The 23,317-nt window shown below is 38.3% G+C and overlaps 1 protein-coding gene across 21 annotated transcripts in view; it reads left to right on the plus strand.

The window, feature by feature from the left end:
- Window positions 1-23,317, plus strand: part of LOC106081014 (TLD domain-containing protein 2) — a 585,921-nt gene that overhangs the window by 387,576 nt on the left and 175,028 nt on the right. For 10 of the 21 annotated variants that reach the window (XM_059361902.1, XM_059361907.1, XM_059361909.1 and 7 more), the window contains exon 5: window positions 10,725-10,796. The exons of 5 other annotated variants lie outside the window; for them this stretch is intronic. In XM_059361902.1, the coding sequence (XP_059217885.1) occupies window positions 10,725-10,796 (72 nt within the window). Of the gene's footprint in view, window positions 1-2,999; window positions 3,363-10,724; window positions 10,797-23,317 lie in introns of all 21 variants that reach the window. 6 more of the 21 variants (XM_013242763.2, XM_013242792.2, XM_013242784.2 and 3 more) reach the window with 2 other exon arrangements.

The raw sequence follows: 23,317 nt of genomic DNA on the forward strand, positions 1-23,317 counted from the left end.
TTCCCACAAAACTACCAAGATGACAGGTTTAAATAGTATTCACTAGGTTATTGTAGCGATGAAATAGCTACCAAGTGCAGGCCCAGGTAGTTCGGGATCAATTCAAATTGGGCTGGCATTGTTTCCAACTTCATAGGCGTGTGTCTCGATTGTAACCAGGGACTACACATCACCTGTGTCAAATGTATGACTCTCTGGTGGACATTAGGATTCCTCCTGAATTGAGTTCATACTATTTTGATGAGCAGGATAATGCCACTAGCAAAGGGCTCAAATAGGAATATTGTGATTAGAGTTCAATCACCACAAGAACGGGTTTTGTATCCCTTTTTGAGGCTCTTGCATATTTGTGGGATTTTCAGATCATTTGAAAACGAAGGGGTTACGGTATGTTTTTCACCGAAGATGACGTTTTAATCTTGGTGTGCGTCCGTTTGGAGTGCATATAGTATGCTGTCAAGATTGGCCAAAGGGCTTGGCGTAAACTGTCGAAAGATACAGTTGGAGCTATTCACCAATATGAAGTAACTTGGTGTGTCCTGGGAACCACTTCTACATGTGGTGGAGCTGCCACTCTCACTATTGATAGGGGTGCCTACGAGCCATTGCAATGTCAGAACTTGAACGTCTCGAAAATACGCCTTGGTTTTAACATAATTCTAACTCAAGTTTTAACGAATTATAAGCAGATCTTTGGATTTATTTTGATGTTATGATTAACTTAGGATAAATACTAAAAGCCTTCCATTTTCGCATAACTTCATTATGGTTTTGTATTATGATCTGCTATATTCGTTATGCTATGAATAAAACAAAAAATAGTTGTTGTTGTTTTCGCAAATTTAAATGCCTACTTTGGAATGGATATTTCATTATTGCGTAAATGTTGCCAAACAATGTATGCGCCTTTGAAATCCTTTTTGTGTTTTCTTGTACCTGACAGCCATTTGTGTGTTGCTCTAATGATTTTTGTCATTGGACATACCAAAATTTTTGTATAGAAGCTTAAAAAATTTCTCTTTCTGAGATAAACACCCACACTCGTCCGAGCCGCTTAATATACTGACTGCACTTTGGTCAGTCAAAACAAAAAATTAAGTGTTTGAGAATGTTTCTATACCAGTGACAAGCAAAAAAATGCAATTGTAATTTTTGTGGAAAAGTGTGAGTATTTTTGCCAACCACTGGTCTATACGCTCAAACACTCGTCCTTTATCTCTAGTAGAAGAGACACAACAGTATAATTATTGGTCCAGTGCACGCATAATCGTTTGCGGCTATCAAAGAACTTTGGCAATGAAAGAGTTTTTGGTTTTACTACAAAATAAAGGTCCCTTTACTGTGGACGAAACTGCTAAAGGGTTTACAATAAACAAAGTTAGTTACGTTCAATAATATTACTTTTATTGCTTATGTTTGATATGTTGAAGCGAAAAGTTACTTACTTACTTACTTTACTTTAGTTGGCTATGACAGAATATTTGTTGCACTAGCAGAACGTAGAAAAGCGTTCCAAGCGCCTCGATCTTCTGTGCTCATTCTAAAATCTCTGACACGTAGTTTCGAGGTGTCTCCCACAACTTGATCTTTCCATCGGGCTTTTGGTCTTCCCGGTTTGCGTGTACCACCCTGGTTGCCTTCAAAAGACTTCTTTGCTGGAGCTTCTTCATCCATTCTGACAACATGACCTAGCCAACACAGCCGTTGTATTGGGTTGCCCAAAAAGTGATTGCGGATTTTTTAAAAGAAAGTAAATGCATTTTTTATAAATCTTAGAAAGAACTTTAATCAAATATACTTTTTTACACTTTTTCTAAAGCAAGCTGAAAGTAACAGCTGATAACTGACAGAAGAAAGAATGCAATTACAGAGTCACAAGCTGTAAAAAAATTTGTCAACGCCGACTATATGAAAAATCCGCAATTACTTTTTGGGCAACCCAATATTTTGATGCGTGTAACTATGCTATCGTCGTCATACAGCTCGTGGTCCATATATTTTACGAAGAATCTTTCTCTCAAATACTCCAAGCACTGCCTCATCTGCTTTCACAAGTACCCATGCTTCAGAACCATATAACAGCACGGGTAGTATCAGTGTCTTGTATAGTGTAATCTTCGTCTGTCAAGAGGTGGCCTTGTTTCTAAACTGCTTACTTAGTCCAAAGTAGCATATGTTTGCCAGTAATGAAGCGAAACGTTAGAAGGTCAAAATAAAAGCAAAACTTAGTGATAAAAGTATTGTGTTTGTTGTAAAAATTTCCGAAACGTTTTATTTTTTGCGTGTAGGCCAAAATGTTTTCTAAAGTATTAACTGAAAATAAGCCAACAAACCAATTAATTTTAAAAATTGTGTGGCATAATGATACCAAGTTACGCTAATATTTACTAAGCGCAATACTAGTAGGCATTCTAGTATGTATTTATTAATTGCTCAAGAGTAGAAGAGTGGCGCTTATTTTACCCTATCTGCAATTCACGTAACAGCCACTAGCGTAACCAGCCCATGTTTCTAGAAGGGTGGGGGTGTGTTAGTGAAAACCTTTCAATAGCACCAACATTTGTAATTTTGTCGAAAGCAACGTAATTTTAAACAAAAATTCTGGCTGGGCTAAAACTTTTCTGGGGGGTGCTTATCCCACCGCCAAAAGCCTTTTCTACGCTCATGGTGACAGCCAAGGGTAATGATAAAGAGAAATATGAAAAAAAAAACAAAATACCTAAATATGACTGCAGAATACGTGACATTAGATTGTCATGCTTACTTCTCAATGTTGTCAAGATGTTGGCATAAAATGTCTGTAAAGTTTTAAATTTAAAAAAAAAATTAAATTTCGCTAAATGTTGTACACAAATCAAGACTATCTCCGAGCACATACAACAACACACAATAGTATGCCATTCTCTTTGTTCATGAAATTGAAAATAAATTTATCTTAAAATGCCAACCATATAACGGTTTTTTGTTTGTTTGAAACCCCCATATTTATTTTTTAAAAGTAAAATAATAAGCGCCACATGAAACGACATTTTATTGACATAAGGAGGTTAATTAAACAAATATCACCATGAAAAGGTTTCAGCTCAGTGAACAGTGAACATATTTATCATAGAGTGATCACATCGATTGAATCAAATTGTAATGAACGAAAGATTGAATGATTCGCTAATGTACGTCAGTCAGTCTGTAAAGTGCTTCAATAATAATTAATTGAATACCATTTTGAGTTTCTAAACACTGCTGTATGCAAATAAATTGACTTTATAAATCAAAATATCACTGCTACCCATATATGCCTGTAATCGTTCAACGGAGATTTCTTCAACCATGCAAAATTTTGTAACAACAACTCAACAGTATTGGTAAGCAATTTATAAATTTGGTTTTTGAAATTCAACATCTATATGAAATGCAATGGAATTTATGTAGCCTCTTCATTCGGTTTGAGAAGTATTAGCTTATTACAATAAAATCAATGTCACAGCTTTACCCAGATATCCAGGGTAAAGTTGGATTTGAATAAGGGAAGTAAGATTTGAATAAGGGAAGTAAGGATTTGAATAAGGGAAGTAATATTTGATTTGTTTTTTATTGCGCTTATGAATCAAGTCGACTGAAAGAGTCCTGTTCAAACTAAGATGTGTGCTTTACAACTTACTCTAGTTGCAATTGTTGTAAAGCACCATGATCCATTTGACCTATCCTGCTGATGATTTTTCTTGGCCGAAAACCAAATCGTGATACAGGAAACTCAAATGCTTCTAGCAACAAAACACTCCTTGCTGACTTTTAAATGTTTTTTGCTATACTATTCTTTGAATAGAAAGCATTAAACAATGGAATCTCAATAAGATTTTATGACCAAAAAAGAAAGCGCAAACAAACAAAATAAAACAAAAATTACTTATGGGAGTTGTTGTTTTCGCACATTTGATATTTCTTTATCGCGTAAATATTACCAAGCAATGTATGTGCCTTAGAAATTATTGTTGTGTTTTCTTGTACTTGGCAGCCATTTGTCTGTTGTTATAATGGTTTTTATCATTGGAAATATCAGCATTTTTATATCCACCACCATAGAATTGTGGTGTACTAATGTAACACCTCGAAATTTGATCCACCTATAAAGTGGATATATTCTTGATCGTTTTTACATTCTAAGTCGAACTATCCATGTCCGTCCGTCTGTCGAAATCACGATATCGGTCGAACGCCTAGTGCTAGCCGCTTGAAATTTTGCACAGATACTTAATATTGATGTAGGTCGTTGGGGTTGCAAATGGGCCATATCAGTTTAGATTTGGATATAGCTCTCCTGCCATGACATAATTACAAGGTAGTGTACCGTAAATAGCTGAGTACAATTTTTTCTCTCGAAGTGCACTATCTGCCAACGAGTTTGCGCGCGTGTATTATAGTTAAGAACCATACCACACACAAACAACGAAAAATGGCGCGAGCTAGTAACATACACAAAATAAGGGTTGCACCAATCACTGATTTTGTTGTTGGGCAACTGTCACTACCTGTAAATGAATATATCTTGCGAGTTGCCCAAAATACAGATTGCTCTTTGCTCAGTCAAAACAAAAAAAGAAAACTGTTGTATGCGAGAATGTGAAGAGCACACAATTGCAATTATTTGTAAGCCCATAGGCCTGCTTTGAATTGAATTTCTTGTATACGTACAAAATAATGTGGAAAGTGTGAGTATTTTTGTCAACCATTGGTCTATACGCTCAAATACTTACTCTTTCTCTCAGTAGGAGAAACACATGACAATAATTATTGGTCCGGTACAGGAATAATCGTTTGCGGCTATCGAGACACTTTCATAGTTAAAAAATTTTTGGTTTAACAACAAGAGAAAAGGCCCTTTTACCATAGGCGAAGCTGCTAAGAGGTTAACAACAAACAAAGTTAGTTACGTTCAATAATGCTACATTAATGGCTAACGATTGATATATGTGAAGCGAAACGTTATTCGTTTACAAAAAAAAATAATCTTTATGATAAAAGTATTTTGTTTGTCGTGAAAAAGCCGCAAACAATTTTTTTTGCGTTCAGTTAAAAATACCGTTTTACTGCTTTGTAATGCAATTTTTCTACAATTTCGTATGAATTCAATATAACCTTGATTCCGATTTGACTATTTGTTTACATAAAATATGCAGTTCTTATACTGATTGGATGGAATACTCCCTTCTGTATCTAATTATAATGGACTTCCTGGCAAAGGATCTCCTTTTTACAGCCGACAGCCAACCGAAAAGGCGTTGAGCTACAGCTCTTTGCTAAAAAAAATTTGGTATGGTCAGAATGTTAACGATGGTCAGGATTTGCTGACAATGTCACGGTGGGAAGTCGGTTTTCCAGATTTATCCATCTAAGTGAGATTACATTTTTTGTGTAAATGAGTTAAAGTTCTTCCGATAAATACAACTTTCAGGTGACACCTTAAATACTCCGTCAGGCAGAATTTCAGTTTACTATGTCACTGAAATATCTTCTCATCTTGCAAGCTTCTGGAAGGTTGGTCGGATACTTTGCCTAATGTAATGTAGGTCGGTTGAGATTATAACTGAGCCAAATCGGTTTACCTTTAGATAATGGTCCCATATCAACCGATCTAACGATTTAACTTCATGAGTCCCTAGAGGTCGCAAGTTTAGTCCATTTAAATACAACTTTGGACAATGTCTTCTGTCATGACTCTCCTCATATATGATAAATTTTGTTCAAATCGGCCAATAATCTGACATAGCTTCCATATAAACCGATCTTGATTTGACTTCTTGAGCCACTAGAGGGCACAATTCTCTTAAGATTTGGGATTGCATGATGACTTCTGCTATGACTTCCAAGATCCGTATCAAATATAGTCCATGCCGATCAACAAGCTGATATAGCTCCCATATAATCCGTCTCACAATTGGCCCCAAGACGGGACATTTATTTTCTTCTTCAATAAAATGAAGAAATATTTGAAATTTTCTTAAACAAAAAACCCTTAGCCTAACATTCCTGTTATTGTCATATGGCAACAAAATATTTCTTGCTTCAAAAAACACTCAGAAACTGACTATTTTTGGATTCAGACTATTTTTGGAATCCTAAGTTAAACAAATAAATCTTGAATAATTCGTCCCAAAATATTAAATAAAATTTCGGGATAGTTCCCGTTAGCAAAATAGTGACATCTACTTTTGAAAAACATAACAAACCAAAGCCTCTGATCATTAATACTCTTTAATATATGCTCAACTCAAATGTCAATGAACTGCCAAACCAGCTGTTTGAACAAAAGCTATGCTACAGCGCATGTAGACAGCATAAAAGGTTAACAAAACTATTTGTATGTTTTTAAACAATGTTGCAAATGTTTTTTGAACCACGCAATCTTAAAAATAAAATACTAAACTTAGTCAAATCACCACTCGAATTTAAACTCTAATAATATTTTGCATTTGTTAGTATTAGTATTCCAAATGCTCTTTTTGTAATCTACGTCTGAACAATGGCTCCCACTTCAAGTCTTAAAAAAAAACAAACATTCGAATCACAGCGTTTGTCGTTGTATGACTCTTGTCACGTACCACAGCCGTCGTTGTCTGCCATTGAAGCTGTCACAATCAGTTTCGATTGAAATGAAAATTTTTTGAACAATACCCCCACTTTAATGTCACTACAGCAGATTAAGAGGATGTGCTGATGTTCTTGGTTTTTCAATGTTCTTGCTGTTGAGAGCAGAATTTAAGCTTCACTTCTGAAATTAGACTTAATTCCCATCTTCAGTTTTATATTAATCGATTAACGATTATTCATGCAATTCAATATTTAGCTTTGACACAAGCATTCATATTGACAATTTGTCATAAGCCACGGCAAGAAATGTTTGCCTTTTTTCCAAGTCACAAGTGGACTCCCCCACACTCGTAATAAATTTGAAAGAAATGCATCTCTGCATACTATTGAGTTTTTGCTAATGATGAAAACGTGTATTGTAAAACGATACACTCGTGTTGGTTAGTTAATTGGTTTTGTTCGGGAGCGTGTAAGTATCGGATCGGCAGATCTAGAACCCGGGAGATGGCTTAGAATGGATTGCAAAGACCCAACAGCTGCGGTAGTGGTTCGAGGCCGTAGCATGTTGTCTACTACTCAAAATCTCAACTGGTGGAGCTGCTGCTCTAGGGTCCACCACTGGTCAGCAGGGGCTTTTGACGAAAACATCTGGTTCGAGTCTTAAGAACTAAACCGGTCCTATTTTATCTTCGCATGCCTATAAATTGCCTAGGCCGTCGGCCTACTCCGGCAAAACAATGCGCTCTTTAACAAAATGCGTATCGCTCTCAGGTTTATTGAGAGGTTGGGTGCGAATGATTCTAAAACTCCCCTCGATAAGGAGATAGGCTTCCTTAATTGGGCTTGGAGATTCGCAGCGCGGGTTACCCCAAGGCTACACGTCTAGATTCGGAAACGGTACCGCAGTCAGCCAAAAGGTTGCGGTCAACTGCGAGGCGTCCCATGCCCAAAGAACTATGATGAACAATAAGAACTTTGCAAAAAAATCTCCAATCATTGAGCTCTTCTCGAAAGAGGGACAAACGGAAATTGTAAAATAAAAATTGCCTTCGCCCTAACAGGCAAAAAGGCTTGAAAGTGAAAATTCAGCGGTGCTCGGCCGGGATTCGAACCTGGGGACACGGAGCAACGACGAGAGCTGTTGCCGTTGTTTAGCGTTCAAAGCCATCAGTGCAACTTCCAAAAGATGCATATATTTATGTGTATGCCATGGGAGTAGTGTAAATGTGTAGACAAAAAATTACACAAACACATACACTGGGGAAGAAACAGCTAGAAGACAGGGTTGTCGAGCGTGGGTAATGTGGTATTTATATCATAGAGGCATCGCAATAAATACGATATAAGTACAGCATACCAATCAACAGCCCTTGAAACCTTCACGAAACGCGTCCCATGGTGATTGGTTTGTGTAGTGACCTCTGGCTTTCCTTTCCCATTCCAAAAAAAATTTCCGATCATTTAACTCGCCTCGAAAGAGAAACAAACGAATACCTTTGCTAATGGCGAGATCTGGCCAAGTGCAGCACTGGATTTAATCAACAAGGCACACGCTTGGATGCCAGGGATTCCCTCAGATCCTGAATCCATACGAGGGAGACTAAGAGACTGTTATCCTAATCTTTCAACTACAGACTGGAAGATTTCTAAAATGCAAACTACGTGCGACAGCGAAGTGAGCTCCCGAAAGTGGTAATTCCCTGCAAGACAGTAGTAGTTCTTTTAGTAATCGTTTACTTGGGAAGATAGAATTTTCCATTTACTGAAAGCGAAAATACTAGGGTTTTTTCCTGGACATGAAATTAAATTGCACTGGGTACATATTACGGTTTTCAGACCTGTGATGGTATATGGTGTTGTAGTGTGGTGGACGGCGCTTCAAATGTCCACCTGCTGTTCAATGTTCAGCCGGATCCAAAAGATGACTGGTCATTGTGGCTAGACAAATTACTGCGACTACTGCTGTGAGGTTCAGGAAGTTTTCTCTTTGGCGGCTCCGGACACTGTGTTAATCTTGATACCAAGCCCTATGTTCCAGGACTATACAAGTTACATAAACTTCTATACAGATGGTTCCAAACTAGTTGACCAGGGGGCTTTGAAGGAAGATTACCCGACCACTGTATTGTGTATCAAGCGAAGATCCATGCAATTAAACAAGTGGTGGAATGGCTAAGATATCTTATATATAAAAATCAATTTCTGTTTGTTTGTTTATATGTATTTTCGATTTTATTGAAATTTCCACAGATGACGCATAATGATCCCGTGGGGAAAATAGGGTACTACATTTTTCGATACCTAAAGAGGCGGTTCCTCACCCTTACCCTTATTTTCAGAAACGCCAAATAGCGGAGATAGGTGGTGCGATTAAAGCAACATTTTTTTCTTATAGTAATCTAAAAACAAAAATTTAGTATCCAAATTTCGTGGAGGTAACTAGCGGGGGCCGCCCCACCCATAAAACCTAGCAAATATATTGTGGGCCCCTTATCCCATAAATTCCCCTTAAACTAATGGGAACATGGGGCGTAATTAAATGGTATTTGAGAATAGACCACGATGTTGATATTTTTTCCGGGCTAAGTGTCTGAGGGATCACCTCACACCCAACATCAATGTCCCTAAATCGGACATGCATAGTTACCGATATGGGGCTCAAATGAAAGGTATTTGGAAGTAGAGCACGAAATTCGTACACATTATCCAACCACCACCCTGGGGTCGTACCACTCCCAAGCGGATGTGAACATTCGCAAGTTGTTGGGCTTTTTAAAGCGATCTGGATGATACAACGTTTGGAACCAGAAGGCATCTTCTGTTTCTGTTCCTGTGGTATCACAATGAGCGAAACCGCTAAGTGAGTTTGATGGCAGACTGCCACATAAACCTAACCTAAACTAACCTTGGCTTTTTGATGGTCTCTGCCAGGTATTGGAAGTGGCATCCTCAATAACAACTAATGAGTTCACTGTACAATTCATGCTAGAGAGAGTACAAGTTCAGTAATAGACTGAAGGTTCAGTAATAGACTGTAGGTTCAGTAATTGACCGTAAGATCAGTTACCACGCCCACTAGGGCACTGGAGACTATTCCAGATATCCGACCCATTGACATACAGATTAAGTGTGATGCAGCCACTGCGGCTATGAGACTTAAAGGGATGGGAGAATAGATTGAGGATAGGAGCTGCTCATACCATCGCGGTATAATCGAGGCGACGATAGGAAACCTGGAAAGAAGGGAAGAGGTTTCCGATCGAATACCTGAGATGAATCTTGAAGTCCAGTGCGAGGCACTGCTGCCATCGACACAGTCGGAACCCTAGTATTGCCATCTGGAAGATCATGTTACACGGATGGATCAAAGCTAGAGGACAGAGTGGGCCTGGGGCTTTACATTGAGAACCCAGGAACTAAGATCTGTTTTAGACAGCCTGGCCATAATACGCTCCTGCAGACGGAGATCCGGGCGATCACTGAATCCGTGAAGTGGTGTGGTGCTAACGCGAGGACGTCGAGTGGGAACATCTTTACCGACAGTAAAATTGCCAAAGGGCAATAACAACCAGGACGGCAAGGTCACGAACAGTCTTGCAGTGTAAGAAGGAGATTAACGCTTTCTCTGAGGATGGCACAATCCGCATCGTTTGGGTGCCGGGCCATAACAGAGTAAGGGGAAATGAAAGGGTAGACGATTTGACGGCGAAGGCCAGAAGATCAGTAACCAACTGTAAGATCAGTATATTCTATTCATCATGATAAATGTATATTTTTAATTGAACACACCAATGGCTAACCATGAAGTAGATGTACTACTTTAGTGCACCAGATATCTCTTAAGAACTTTTTTGCTCTAACTAGCTATCATTTATAGGCAATCTTCGAACTTTAATATCGATCAATCAGTTCAATTGTGCTTAGGTCTTATGTCTAGTTGTTGTTTTAGAAAGTATAAGGCATTATTTACACAAAATATCCATTGAGTTTCTATTAGTCATTTTTATTTAAAGTAAATTTTGCAAAACATAAATTTTGTAATTTTTACTTAAACATTGAATTATTTTTATTATTTGTTTTTTGTTTTGTTTTAAGTTATCATTATTTTTTCTATTTTTTGTTTTCATCAAATTATATAGGTCACGTAGGGCTAGTCAAGATGTTTCGCTTATGTCACGCAGTTTTGATAATTTATCAATTCCAGTACGCCGGTAAGTACCATATTTACTGTACAAAATAAGCAGAAGAAGAAAAAACTACAACAACTCAACGCAATAAAATGGAACTTAAAATTGATTTCAATTCACTATGATTACAACATAGCACGCACAATATCGAACATTATTATTTTTTCTTTATTTTGTAATCTGATGGAGTGTTGTAAGTAGCAGAGGGCTCTGTAAAGGCTTGAATGCACATATGTATATGTATGCTATATTTGTATGTATGTTTCTGTTTGTATGCATGTTTGGTCAATTATTTTAAGGCACTCTGCATGATATTTCATGGAATTACACATTTAAAATGTATGTTCAATGTTTATAAATACACAATTATGGCAAATAAGGCATGCCATTTAAATTTTAATTTTTTATTAATACTAATTTTTTCCCCAATACTTCAAGGTCACAGTGGAAATAACCAATGGAAATGGCCTAAATCGTCCAGACTTAAAAGGCGGTGTTGTAGACTTTCACAATAGGTGGAAAAAAGTACATTAAGGTGTTCATTTCAGAGGGAGACGGTAGGCTTGTAAAGCATATGCTCCAATAATGTAAAGAAGCTTTAGGTGGTAAACACCTCAGTGGGGTAAATATTTATTTGAAGTAACGAGTGGGTCATTGGCATTACTGCGATAAAAAAAACATAAGGGGAAATTGATAAAGGTACACACATATAGTACATATGTATGTACATATGCACTCATACCCACATACTTGCGACCAGTTTAGCATGTGATGGTATTAAATATAAATGAAGGGGAAAACATTAAAACCAGATTAGTTGGCATTTAAGGGGTTAAAAGTAAATTTGTAAAGTATGTCAGTAGTAAGTCGGCAGTTTTATTTATTTAACTTTTTAGCATTGTGTGCTAAAAACACTTCCGTCCAATGCTGTATGTTTCTCCAAATGCGATAAGTTGTCGAATTTGACTTTTTGATATCATTGTTAAAATACATGATGAGGTTTCTGTTAAACTGTCAGCATTTTATTAATGTATGCGTTAATGATAGGTAAACAAGTTACTTGTAAACAAATATTTCACTTCAAAGAAATATGGAAAAAGAAAGAAAAATTACGTTTCAATTTTCCATCAATAATATTCGACTACATTCATATCGATTAAGTGCAAATAAAAGCAAACTAAAGGTAAAAGCAGAGATTTAAAATTTTGCAGTGATTGAATTTGCTTCACAACCATTTTCACCAACAACAATCAGTTGAGAGTGAAATGTCAGATTTAGGTAAGATTGAAAAGAGGGTGCGGATATTAATCCGCCCCATGCCACTATGGATGCACACCTAAGCTAATAATCGGCTTTCGCTCTAAATACTAAAAATTCACCTCGAAAACAACAAATCTAAGTTAGATATTCCTTGCTTCTTACAAAGTTCTCCATAACATGTCCCTAAGGTGATTCATGTCTGGTATTGTGTCCCCACCTAAGTACCGGTGTCAGTTAGCCGCGAAAACCGGGCAATGACTAGGAAATGCCCCGATGTCTCATCATACTCACATGCCCTATACATGCTATCAATTGCCCCACCAATTTTTCAGAAGTGAGCTCTTAGTCCTTTGTGTCTCGTTATGACCTCCTTACTTCCTTTCAATAATAGCCTCGACTTCTAACGATCCGAATCTCGAATAGGATTTCGCCGCCCTATCTTTCTCCTCTTAACTCGGACTGCGTCGACCCGAATGAGTTCGGGTTGACCATGTTTATTGATGGCAGTCCTCTGGCCTTCACTGCCAAATCGTCTGCATTCATTCCCCTTACTCCGCTATTACCCGCCTCCCAAACGATGCGGATTGTGTCATCCTCGGAGAAAGCATTAATCTCCTTTTTACATTCCAAGACTTTTCGTGACCCTAGCGTTCTGTCAGTTTACTGTGCGTAAAGATGTTCACACTCGACGTCCCCGCGTGAACACATCACCACCTCACGCATTCCATGATCGACCGGATCTCTACCTTCAGGATAGTATTATGGCCAGGCAGTCGAAAACAGATCTCAGTCCCTGGCTTCTCAATCTGTCCTCTAGCTTTGATCCATCTGTATATCATGGTCTTCGAGATGGCAATACCAGAAATCCGTCAATCCATTCCATGCCTCTGGCAGTAGTGTCTCGCTCTCGACCTCAGGTGTCATCTCAGGTAACCGATCGGAAACCTCTTGTAATCAGTCAATCCAAGACTTTGCCTCTGGCAGCAGTGTCTCGCACTCGACCTGAAGTGTCATCTCAGGTAACCGATCGGAAACCTCTTCTAATCCATCCGGATTTCCAATCATCGCCACGATTATACCTGCTCCTAACCTCTATCCATTCTCACATCGCCTCAAGTCTCATTGCTGCAGTGGCTGCCTCACATCTGTATATCAATGGGTCGGATATCTAGAATAGTTTCCATTGCCCTAGTAAGCGTTATCCTATACCAAGACAACATGTTCTCTGAACCTGTTGTATTATCCTAACGTTGCACTTTTTCTCCATCGCAGTCCACCAAACTATTGAGACATAAGCAAGTATTGTTCTAATGGCACTCCTGTAGAGCCAGTATACTATCCTCGGATTCAAGCCCCATTTCGAGCTTACGACCCGTCTACATAATGCCCAACATATGTGGACCTTCTCAGTACGCTCTTGAAAGTGACACTTTCAATTCAGTTTCCTGTCCAAGATCACTCCTAAGTATTCGAGCTTGTCAGATATCGAAATCGTTCTATTTATTAAGGAAACGTGATGCGTTCTATTGAGGAAACGTGGTGCGGGCACCGTAGCGCAGAGGTTAGCTTGTTCGCCTATGACGCTGAACACCTGAGTTGGAATCCTGGCGAGACCATCAGAAAACATTTTCAGCGTTGGCTTTCCCCTAATGCTGGCAACATATGTGAGGTAATATGCCATATAAAACTTCACTCCGAAGAGGTGTCACACTGCGGCACGCCGCTCGGACTCGGCTATAAAAAGGAGGCCCCTTATCATTGATCGTAAACTTGAATCGCACTGCACTCATTGATAGGTGAGAAATTTGCCCCTGTTCCTTAGTGGAATGTTTATGAGTTGTATTAGAATTTTCGACACATTGAGTTGCGTTGGACTTCTCGGCATTCGTAAGGAGTATGGAAAAGATCGGACTATTTGCAGATATAGCTGTCATACACCGATCTTCCGAGGCCCACAAAAGTTACATTTATTATCCTATTACGATGAAATTTTATTGTTACGCCTTTACCAATTCATTGCATTTACTGTAAAGCGATAATGTGGGACTTGTACTCTTCCAGTACATCCACCAGTGCGTACACTGTTTAGAGGTCGGACATTTCAGATGCAGATTCTGAAATCATGGTTTTAAATTATTTGCAGGGTCCGTTTTTTCTCTTCATTGTTTTTATACCCGCCACCCTAGGATGTGGGTATACCAATTTCGTCATTCTGTTTGTAACACCTCGAAATATGCGTCTGCGTCCCCATAAAGTATATATATTCTTGATCGTCTTGTCATTTTAAGTCGATCTAGCCATGTCGGTCAGTCTGTCTGTCGAAAGCACGCTAATTTTCGAAGGAATAAAGCTAGCCGCTTGAAATTTTGCACAAATACTTTTTATTGTTGGGATTGTAAATGGGCCAAATCGGTCCATATTTTGATATAGCTGCCATATAAACCGATCTTGGATCTTGACTTCTTATGCCTCTAGAAGGCGCAATCCTCGTCCGATTTGCGTGTAGTGTTATGGTATCACTTCCAACAACTGTGTTAAGTATGATTTAAATCGGTTCATATTCTGGTATAGCTGCCATATAAATCGATCTTGGATCTTGACTTCTTGAGCCAATAGAGCGCGCAATTCCTATCCGATTTGGCTGGAATTTTGCATGAGGCGTTTTATTATGACTTCCACTAACTGCGGTTAGTATGGCGCAAATCGGTACATAACCTGCTATAGCTGTCATATGAACCGATCTGGAATCTTGGCTGCTTGAGCCTCTAGAGGGCGCAATTCTCATCCCATTTGGCAGAAATTTTGTACAACTGCTTCTCTCATGACCTTCAACATACGTGTCTAATATGGTCTGAATCGATCAATAGCTGGATACAGCTCCCTTATAAACCTATCTCCCGATTTTGCTTCTTGAGCCCCTACAAGCCGCAATTGTTATCCGAATGAACTGAATAATTACAGAATGACTTTTACAATTTTCAGCATTCATTCGTGGTCCGAATCCGACTATAACTTGATATAGCTCCAATAGCATAACAGTTCTTATTCAATATTCTTTGTTTGCCTAAAAAGAGATACCGCGCCTAGAACTCGACAAATGTGATCCATGGTGGAGGGTATATAAGATTGGGCCCGACCGAATTTAGCACGCTCTAACTTATTTAGACTATTTTGTCCTATTCTACAAGGGTTACCAGTTCACCACTTCTACCATGTTATTGTGGTTCTTATGTAGAACGCGCAACGCATGTTTGTGCATGTGGATCTTGTAGATAGCTACCTCAGGTGACATCACAAGAAGGACAGTGCCACTTGAACCATATAATCAATGCCAGACTTCTGGCTGTTGTACAAGTGAGTCGTTCTTTATACATTTTGCCATGCTAAACACTGGAGATGATTAAGCTCACTCCGATTAATCATTTCGAATAAAATTTTTTCTCTGAGAAAAGATCAGTCTTGTATAGGAGGGGCTTCTAAACGTAGATGGTGTCGGCAAGTGTTCAACGAGCTCATTACAAGCTTCCAAATGCACATCACAAACTATTTACATTTTAGTAAATGTTTCATTTCGATTTCAAGTGGATAATACAAATTCGATCTCAAGTACATGTCATTAAGTTAATTCGTTTTCAATAACATCATCGATGAATAATTGAAATTAATAGGATCTAAAGAGATATTTTCAAATATCAGCACACTGATATCTTCGAATAGAGTAGACACTTGAAAGTTTGCTAGGATTTTACCACCCATATAGTATTTCATTATTATCAATTCAAACTTCTTAATACGTACATGGTTACAAACAAACTTTAAGAAATACTATATCGGATGCAATATAACGAGGATAGGTTAGTGTCGTTTTTTAAGTTGCTCTTATCCTCTTTTACGCTTCATGTGGACTTTGAAACATTCACGTGCGGTTATCGACCAAGCACAATATCAATACAAAAGTCCAGCCAAATGGTTAATTTGTTTACACTTAAGAAACGAGAATAGAAAAAATGGCACCCTTCTAACAAAACACTGTTATCATTAACGCTATGCTATCTACTGATGCGGCAAGATAAGGAAACATAAAAGGACACTGGCTTTGAAAGCGCCAGAGATACTTGAATAGTAGCACCACTTGAATACACAATTCCCGCAATCACACAAAACAGTGGTAAAAGTGGCACAAAATCGATTGTAGAAATCTTCTATAAATCTCAAGGAAACAATGAATATGTCACTTTGTAAAGATTCCTTTTCAACGCATACTGATATATCAGAGTATAATTGCAATATTCGGGTTATAGAAGTTATGTAGACTTTTTTGAGGAATAGTTCCAAATTAAATGACCATGTGGACTTTGTCTATTAATCCATGACTGAGCATGGTTGGGCTAGGTTTAAGTGACAGTCTGCGACCAGACCCACTTAGACGTTTTCGTCCATTGTGATACCACAGGAACAGAAGAAGGAAAATGTCTTCTAGTTCCTACCGTTAAACTATCCAAATCGCTTTAAAAAGCCCAACATCTTGCGAATGTTCACATCCGCTAAATCAGATAGGTTCTCAAAGAAATGAGAACCTAAAGTGGAACTCCTTCTAACTGCTAGTGCGGGACACACACACAGAAGGTGTTCTATAGTCTCTTCTTCTTCAATGTCCCTACAGCTTCTGCAAAAGTCGTTGCTGGCAACCTTCAGCCTATCAGCATGTTTTCCGATTAGACAGTGACCTGTCATGACGGACACAATGACTGAGACGTCTGTTCTAGCCAATGACAGCAAACCAGTAGACTTCTTCAAGTCTAGATTAGGCCATATATTTAGTTTTAGAATGCTCGCAGCCGCCTCTTTGTGACCATCTATCATTCGTTGTCCTTCGCGCCTGGTCCTGAAAACTTAGCTTATATGTCGCTAGAGCCATGACTGGACATATTTGTAAAGTTACTTGATCGTTGTGATGTTTGCTAGGCTCAAATCCTTTTTCTTTCATTACGTAGGCATGCATACACCCCATAGTTCGAACTATCGAGGGTTAGGATAATACTGGCTACAGAAAGTTAGATCAATACCTAAAGCAACATAGATATTACACAACAATGAAAGGACACTAAGATGAACAGTTTTCTCTGGCAACTTCTATAACAAATTTCAGACGAAGGATAGAATTCTTTATTAATGAATAGCATCGGCGAAGGATTTACTACTATACAATTTGTTATACACATCACACAAAGAGCAAAACGGATTGTTTAATTCGTAATTAGATCTCACTAAGGGAAGTCTAAGAGGTATGTAATGCCGAGCATTTCGGAGAGGAATACTAAAATTTACTTGGCCAGCTAAGAATTGGGAATCAATCTGGCTACCCAAAAATTTCACAATACATACAGCCCTAAGCATCAAGCGTCTCTTCTCGAGCGTTGGTGAGTCGATAAGTTTCAAGCGGTTTTCGTAGGGTGGAAGAAATTCAGCCGAATTCCACGGACGAGTTGCTTTAGGAGGCGAACGAATCAGCTTTAGAATGCGAAAGACTCGCGTTAGGATGCAGACAAGTCAGCATTGGGATGCGAACAAGTCAGCGTTGGGATGCGAACGTCTTACTATTCTGTTTCCTCAACGGCTAATGACCAGCCGCAGAAAGATGTGATATTAAGTAGCAATTGCCAAACGAACCAAGTGAGAATTTATTCAAGTTGCCTTGCTCAAATAAACGTCGAATAACCACATACAGTGTAAGCAATTGTGCCAATGAACTAAATGCTCATACTCACATTAGTTCGTATGCCCTTTATACTGGTTAGTGTGGTTGTTTATCACCTTCGTTGATAACCACTGCCGGCGTATATTCATATGGAATGATTGTGTGGCTGGCCCATGAGTGTTTATATAACTAAACAAGTATACCATGCTTTTTGGACGCGGAAGGCTACTCCGGCAAAGTAAACAGAGACATAACGTTAATTTAAGTTTAACTATATAACATGTTAAATAAATGCACGCATATTAAAACGTAATATTCGGACATGACCACTAAGGCACAGTGAACGGAAAGGTGTATAATGTACGATTCAAAATTGGCTCGTTACAAGCTTCAGGATAATGAAGAGATTACAGGCTAGTCAAAAGGTATTTACCTAATATCCTGTTATAAAAGCTTGAAATCCTGTTTGCATCTCCAAGTGTTGATGGCCATTCAATAGGAATATTGACGCAATTGGGCCAGAACTACTCTGGTTTGCCGGCAGAGGTCAATTTCTTTAGGTACTATGGTTGGCGGTCGTTCTCCAAGGATCACATTCAACCGGTAGCTGTTGACCGTATCTGACACCGTGTCTGCACAAATGTTGTGTAGAACCACTTGTTATAATTAATGTCGTATTATATGCGGCGTAATTCTCCAGTAAGATGATAAAAACTAAATAGAGAACCAATAAAAAAAAAATAAAAACGGACTAAAGTCGAGCTAAACCGACCTTTTGATACCCTACACCGTGTTATTTATGTAGGCTAAGTCGTCTAATTTAAAATTTGTTTAAATTTAAACTGAAGAATTATGACCAAAATCCGTATATATTGGGGGAAGGGTAGCGGAAATCGCTGTGCAAAATTTTGAGAAGATCTGTTGATAAAGTCGTTTGCAAAGAGAGAGTTATTGCAATATATATATATATATATATATATATATATATATATATATATATATATATATATATATATATATATATATATATATAGCTATATCCAAATCTGAATCGATTTTCGGTTTCTCAAGACCAAAAAACAGATGGCTGTGCCATTGGGCACAAATTAACATGGACAGACAGACAGACGTTCATAGCTTAACCGATATTTTTCCCGTTTCAATAGGCTCCATCTCTAGGCCTAAAAAAGATGGCTGCGCCATTGCGACCTGTACTTTTTACACAAATTAACATGGACAGACCGACAGACGGCCATAGCTAAATCAAATCAGAAAGTGATTCTATGTGGATCCATTTACTTATCAATGGGTCTATTTCTGTTTTTTCTAGATGTTACAAACAAATGCCCTAAGCTAAAAAACCCTGCACTACATTAGTGTTGTCGAGACACGCAGCAGTATATATCTAATCGCCGATTGGTCTTCAGTCAAATTTGACATGACACGATTACTCGACTTGTACTTTTTACTCATGAACACTATGCAATCGATAAGAAAATAATATGGTTAAAGATAGAGGGCACAATCATTTTCAAGCATTTGTTAAAACTATTAAATCGAAATGAAAAGCAGGCCGACTTCGATATAGAATTTTGATGCACAATATCTGGAGCAACATTGACCTATAAAATACGGAAAATACTTATGGCGTTAGACAAGAAATCATTAGGGAAATACTTAAGCGATCCTTTCCGCATTTAGGACAACAAAAAACCTTTGAGTACTTAGTATGTAATTATCTAGGACACAAGTTTCCCTGTCATTAGAACAGTGGTGCACAAACTGAAAATAAGACGGAATGCGTGAATTACTTTTCATAATTTTTTTTATATTTCTCTCTTTGAATGAAAATTCAATTATCCGACAAAGAGATTGATGGTTTTTAAGAGAAAATTTATTTTATAACATAATTATAACAGACCTTAAAGTCAACTTTTGACTAATCGATCAATAGACTTTTAATGAAAAAGCCGAAGTCGACTTTTACTGTTTAAAAAAGTCGAAGTCGACTTTTACTGTTTAAAAGTCGAATAAACTACATTGAAGTCGAAAAAAGTAAAAATAATCGAAAAGTCTAAATGGATTTAGTTTTAGGTAGACTGCTCCGACTTTTTTTAACTATGGTTGCAATAGTTACAGAAGTGATCCTACAAAGTAAAATAGCAAAAATAACTCGAAATGGACCTTTTAAAAAAGAAAGTCAAAAAACCCCAAAAACACCACCCAAAATCAAAAATGTACCGATCGGGACAATATTGGTATGAAATAAAAGGTATTGGAGAGTAAAATACGAATGTGATATTAAAAACTGAGTTCAAGTATCCTGGTGGCCGCTCCAACCAAAAAACTCATCCAAACAGACATATTGGACGATCAGGTCAATATGGCAATACGGCTAATAAAAAGTATTGGGGATTACGAATATAGTATATAAAATTAATTTCAAGTAATAGGGGATCGCCCTAGCTCAAAAAACTCTCCAAATGGGCATATAAACAGATCATGGCTATATGAAATGAAACATATTCGAAATCTACTGAATATGGCATTAACATTTGTGTACAAGTACCTAGGTGGCGCTTTACCTTCTAGAATCACCTTAAATAGGCTTATTGATCCAACGTAACAATATAGAAATCAAATGAAAAGTATTTGAGAGTATCAATCATATGAAACGTATCTGATATCCAATTTTGAAGCCAAGTGTTTGGTGGTCCCAAACCAAACTTCATATCTATCGATAATGGCAATATGGGACTCAAATTAAAGTTATTTGGGGGTGGAGCACGATGCGTGTATCCAATTTGGGGCGAAATGTTTGAGGGCCTATCTCACCCCAAAAAACAAACTCCTCAAATGAAAGATATTTCATAATAATATATATCAATATCAATTTTTGGACCGATTTAAATCGAACTTATCGTGAACATTGGAAGTCGAAACAAAACTCCACTTTCCAAATTTGAGCTCAATCGAATATTATTTGCGCCCACTAGAGACTCGAGAAGTCAGATAAAGAGATCGGTTTATATGGAAGCTATATCAGGTTACGCACCGATTTGGCCCATTAACTATTCCAACTGACCTTTACTAATTAGAAGTATCCTAGCTTTACTCCCTCAAAAGTAAGCGTGATTTTGAGAGATATACGGATATACTGACATGGCTAAAACGGCTTGGAATGTCAAGACGGTCAGATAAATATATCGATTTGTTACGCACTTAATGACGGAACTAGTATACCCCCAACCTATGGTGGTGGGTATAAAAACGAATCTGATAATAATTAACTGTCTTAGCAAAATAATGCATAGATTTGTTTTGCATACAGATAAGAACCTGTATCAAGTTACGGACATAATTAGGGCATACTTAATGCAGATGTTAAGTCATAGTAATTGGGAAAATATTGCGCCTTCCATGTCATGGCAAGTTTGGATACCCACCGTCATGGATACATTTAATACCATATTGTTTCCACTACATCCATTATCCAAATATGAACCAATTTGTATCATATTTAGTTTAGATGCCCAGAGACCTTATACAAGTCCCATCTTCAAGTTTCAGAGAAATCGGTTAATAAATGCGATTTTTATGGACTTAGCCCAGTAACGACGAATGGGTAAAAAAAATACCCATGGGTAAAAAATACCCGAATTAGAAAAGAGATATCCTTTTAAAATATGGATTAGCGTAAAGTAGATGAATAAAACTTGTTAAAAAAATTTCCTGTCATATAAGGTAATGGCCTTGTTTAAAGTCGGCATTTTTTATATCAAAAAAATCAAACAACAAAATTTCTCAAAATTTGTACGAGTTAGATTTCTGGAAACCCTTTTAGTGTCTTGTTGCAATTAATGGTTTCTATATTAAAGAATAAATGACCGATTAGTCCATTACTTTTAACAGCAGGAACGATTCATGTCTAAGTAATTAGGTTAGGTTGAAAAGAGGGTGCAGATTATAATTCGCCCCATGATGGACATAGGAAATGATCCAAGGTCTCATCATCTTCCCCGCATGCCCTACACAGGCTATCACTTGCCGCACCGATTTTACATAAGTGAGCTCGTAGTCCTGTGTGTCCCGTTATGATACCAATAGCTATACTGACCTCCTTCTTACTTCCTTTCAGTAATAGCCTCGTCTTCTCACGATCTGGATCCCCCCATAGGATTTTCGACGTCCTACCAACCGTTTTGCTGTTCTGCAATGTTGCATGCGCAATTGTCGCACATTCCCTTAACTCGGACTGCGTCGACCCGAAAGGCTTCGGGTTAACCAAGTTTATTGATGGCAGTCCTCTGGCTTTCACTGCCAAATCGTCTGCCTTTCATTCCCCCTTACTCCGTTATGGCCCAGCACCCAAACGATGCGGATTTTCCCATCTTCAGAGAAGGCGTTAATCTCCTTCTTACACTGCAAGACTGTTCGTGACCTTACCGTCCTGGTTGTTATTGTCCTTATGGCAATTTTACTGTCGGTAAAGATGCGTTAGCACCACACCACTTCATGCATTCCTTGATCGACAAAATCTCCGCCTGCAGGACCGTATTATGGTCAGGCAGTCTAAAACAGATCTCAGTCCTTGGGTTCTAAATGTGAACCACCAGGCCCACTCTGTCCTCTAGCTTTGATCCATCCATGTAACATGATCTTCCAGATGGCAATACTAGGGTAGCGTCAATCCAAGACTGTGCCGATGGCAGCACAGGTATCCGATCGGAAACCTCCTCCCTTCCTTCCAGGTTTCCTATCGTCGCCTCGATTTTAAATATCGCGATGGTATGAGCTGCTCCCATTCTCAATTTATTCTTCCATCGCCTTAAGTCTCATAGCCGCAGTGGCTGCCTAACACATTATCTGTATGTCAAAGGATGGGATATCTAGAATAGTCTCCAGTGCCCTAGTGGGCGTGGTCCTCATCGCTCCGCCTATGACAAGACAACATGTTCACTGAACCTATTGTATGGTCCTTATGTTGCACTTTTTCTTCATAGCAGTCCACCATACTATTGCGGCGTAAGTAAGTAATGGTCTAATCACGCTCCTGTAGACTATCCTCCGATTCGGGCCCCATTTCGAGCCTACGGCCCGTCTACATAGTACCCAACATCTGTGAGCCTTCTCAGTACGCTCCTGAATGTGACACTTTCAATTCAGTTTCCTGTCCCAGATCACTCCTAAGTCTTTGACCTCGAAATCGTTCTATTGAGGAAATGTGGTGCGTTAAATTGGCTCACCTTCATCTTCCTCGTGAACAGGCATATTTCAGCCTTCTTTGGGTTAAAATTGAGACCTCTGGGTCTAGCCCAGTCATATGTCATTTGCAAGACCCTTTCGGCTCTTTTGCATAGCTCGTTCGGATCCTTACCCCTTAGAAGAATTATGACATCGTATTTAAAATCCACTTTTCTTTGCTAAATAATCATAAAATGGTCATCGTTACGAAAATTGCGATTAGTAAAAAAAATGTTAATTAGTTAAGATCCTAAATTAACTGATCGGTCAATATGGCAGCTACTTTGAAATAAGGTCCGATCTGGACCATATTCGGTTCGGATATGAGTAGACTCTAAACAAC

This window comes from Stomoxys calcitrans, chromosome 2 (assembly GCF_963082655.1).
Source record: "Stomoxys calcitrans chromosome 2, idStoCalc2.1, whole genome shotgun sequence".
Taxonomy (NCBI): Eukaryota; Metazoa; Arthropoda; class Insecta; order Diptera; family Muscidae; genus Stomoxys; species Stomoxys calcitrans.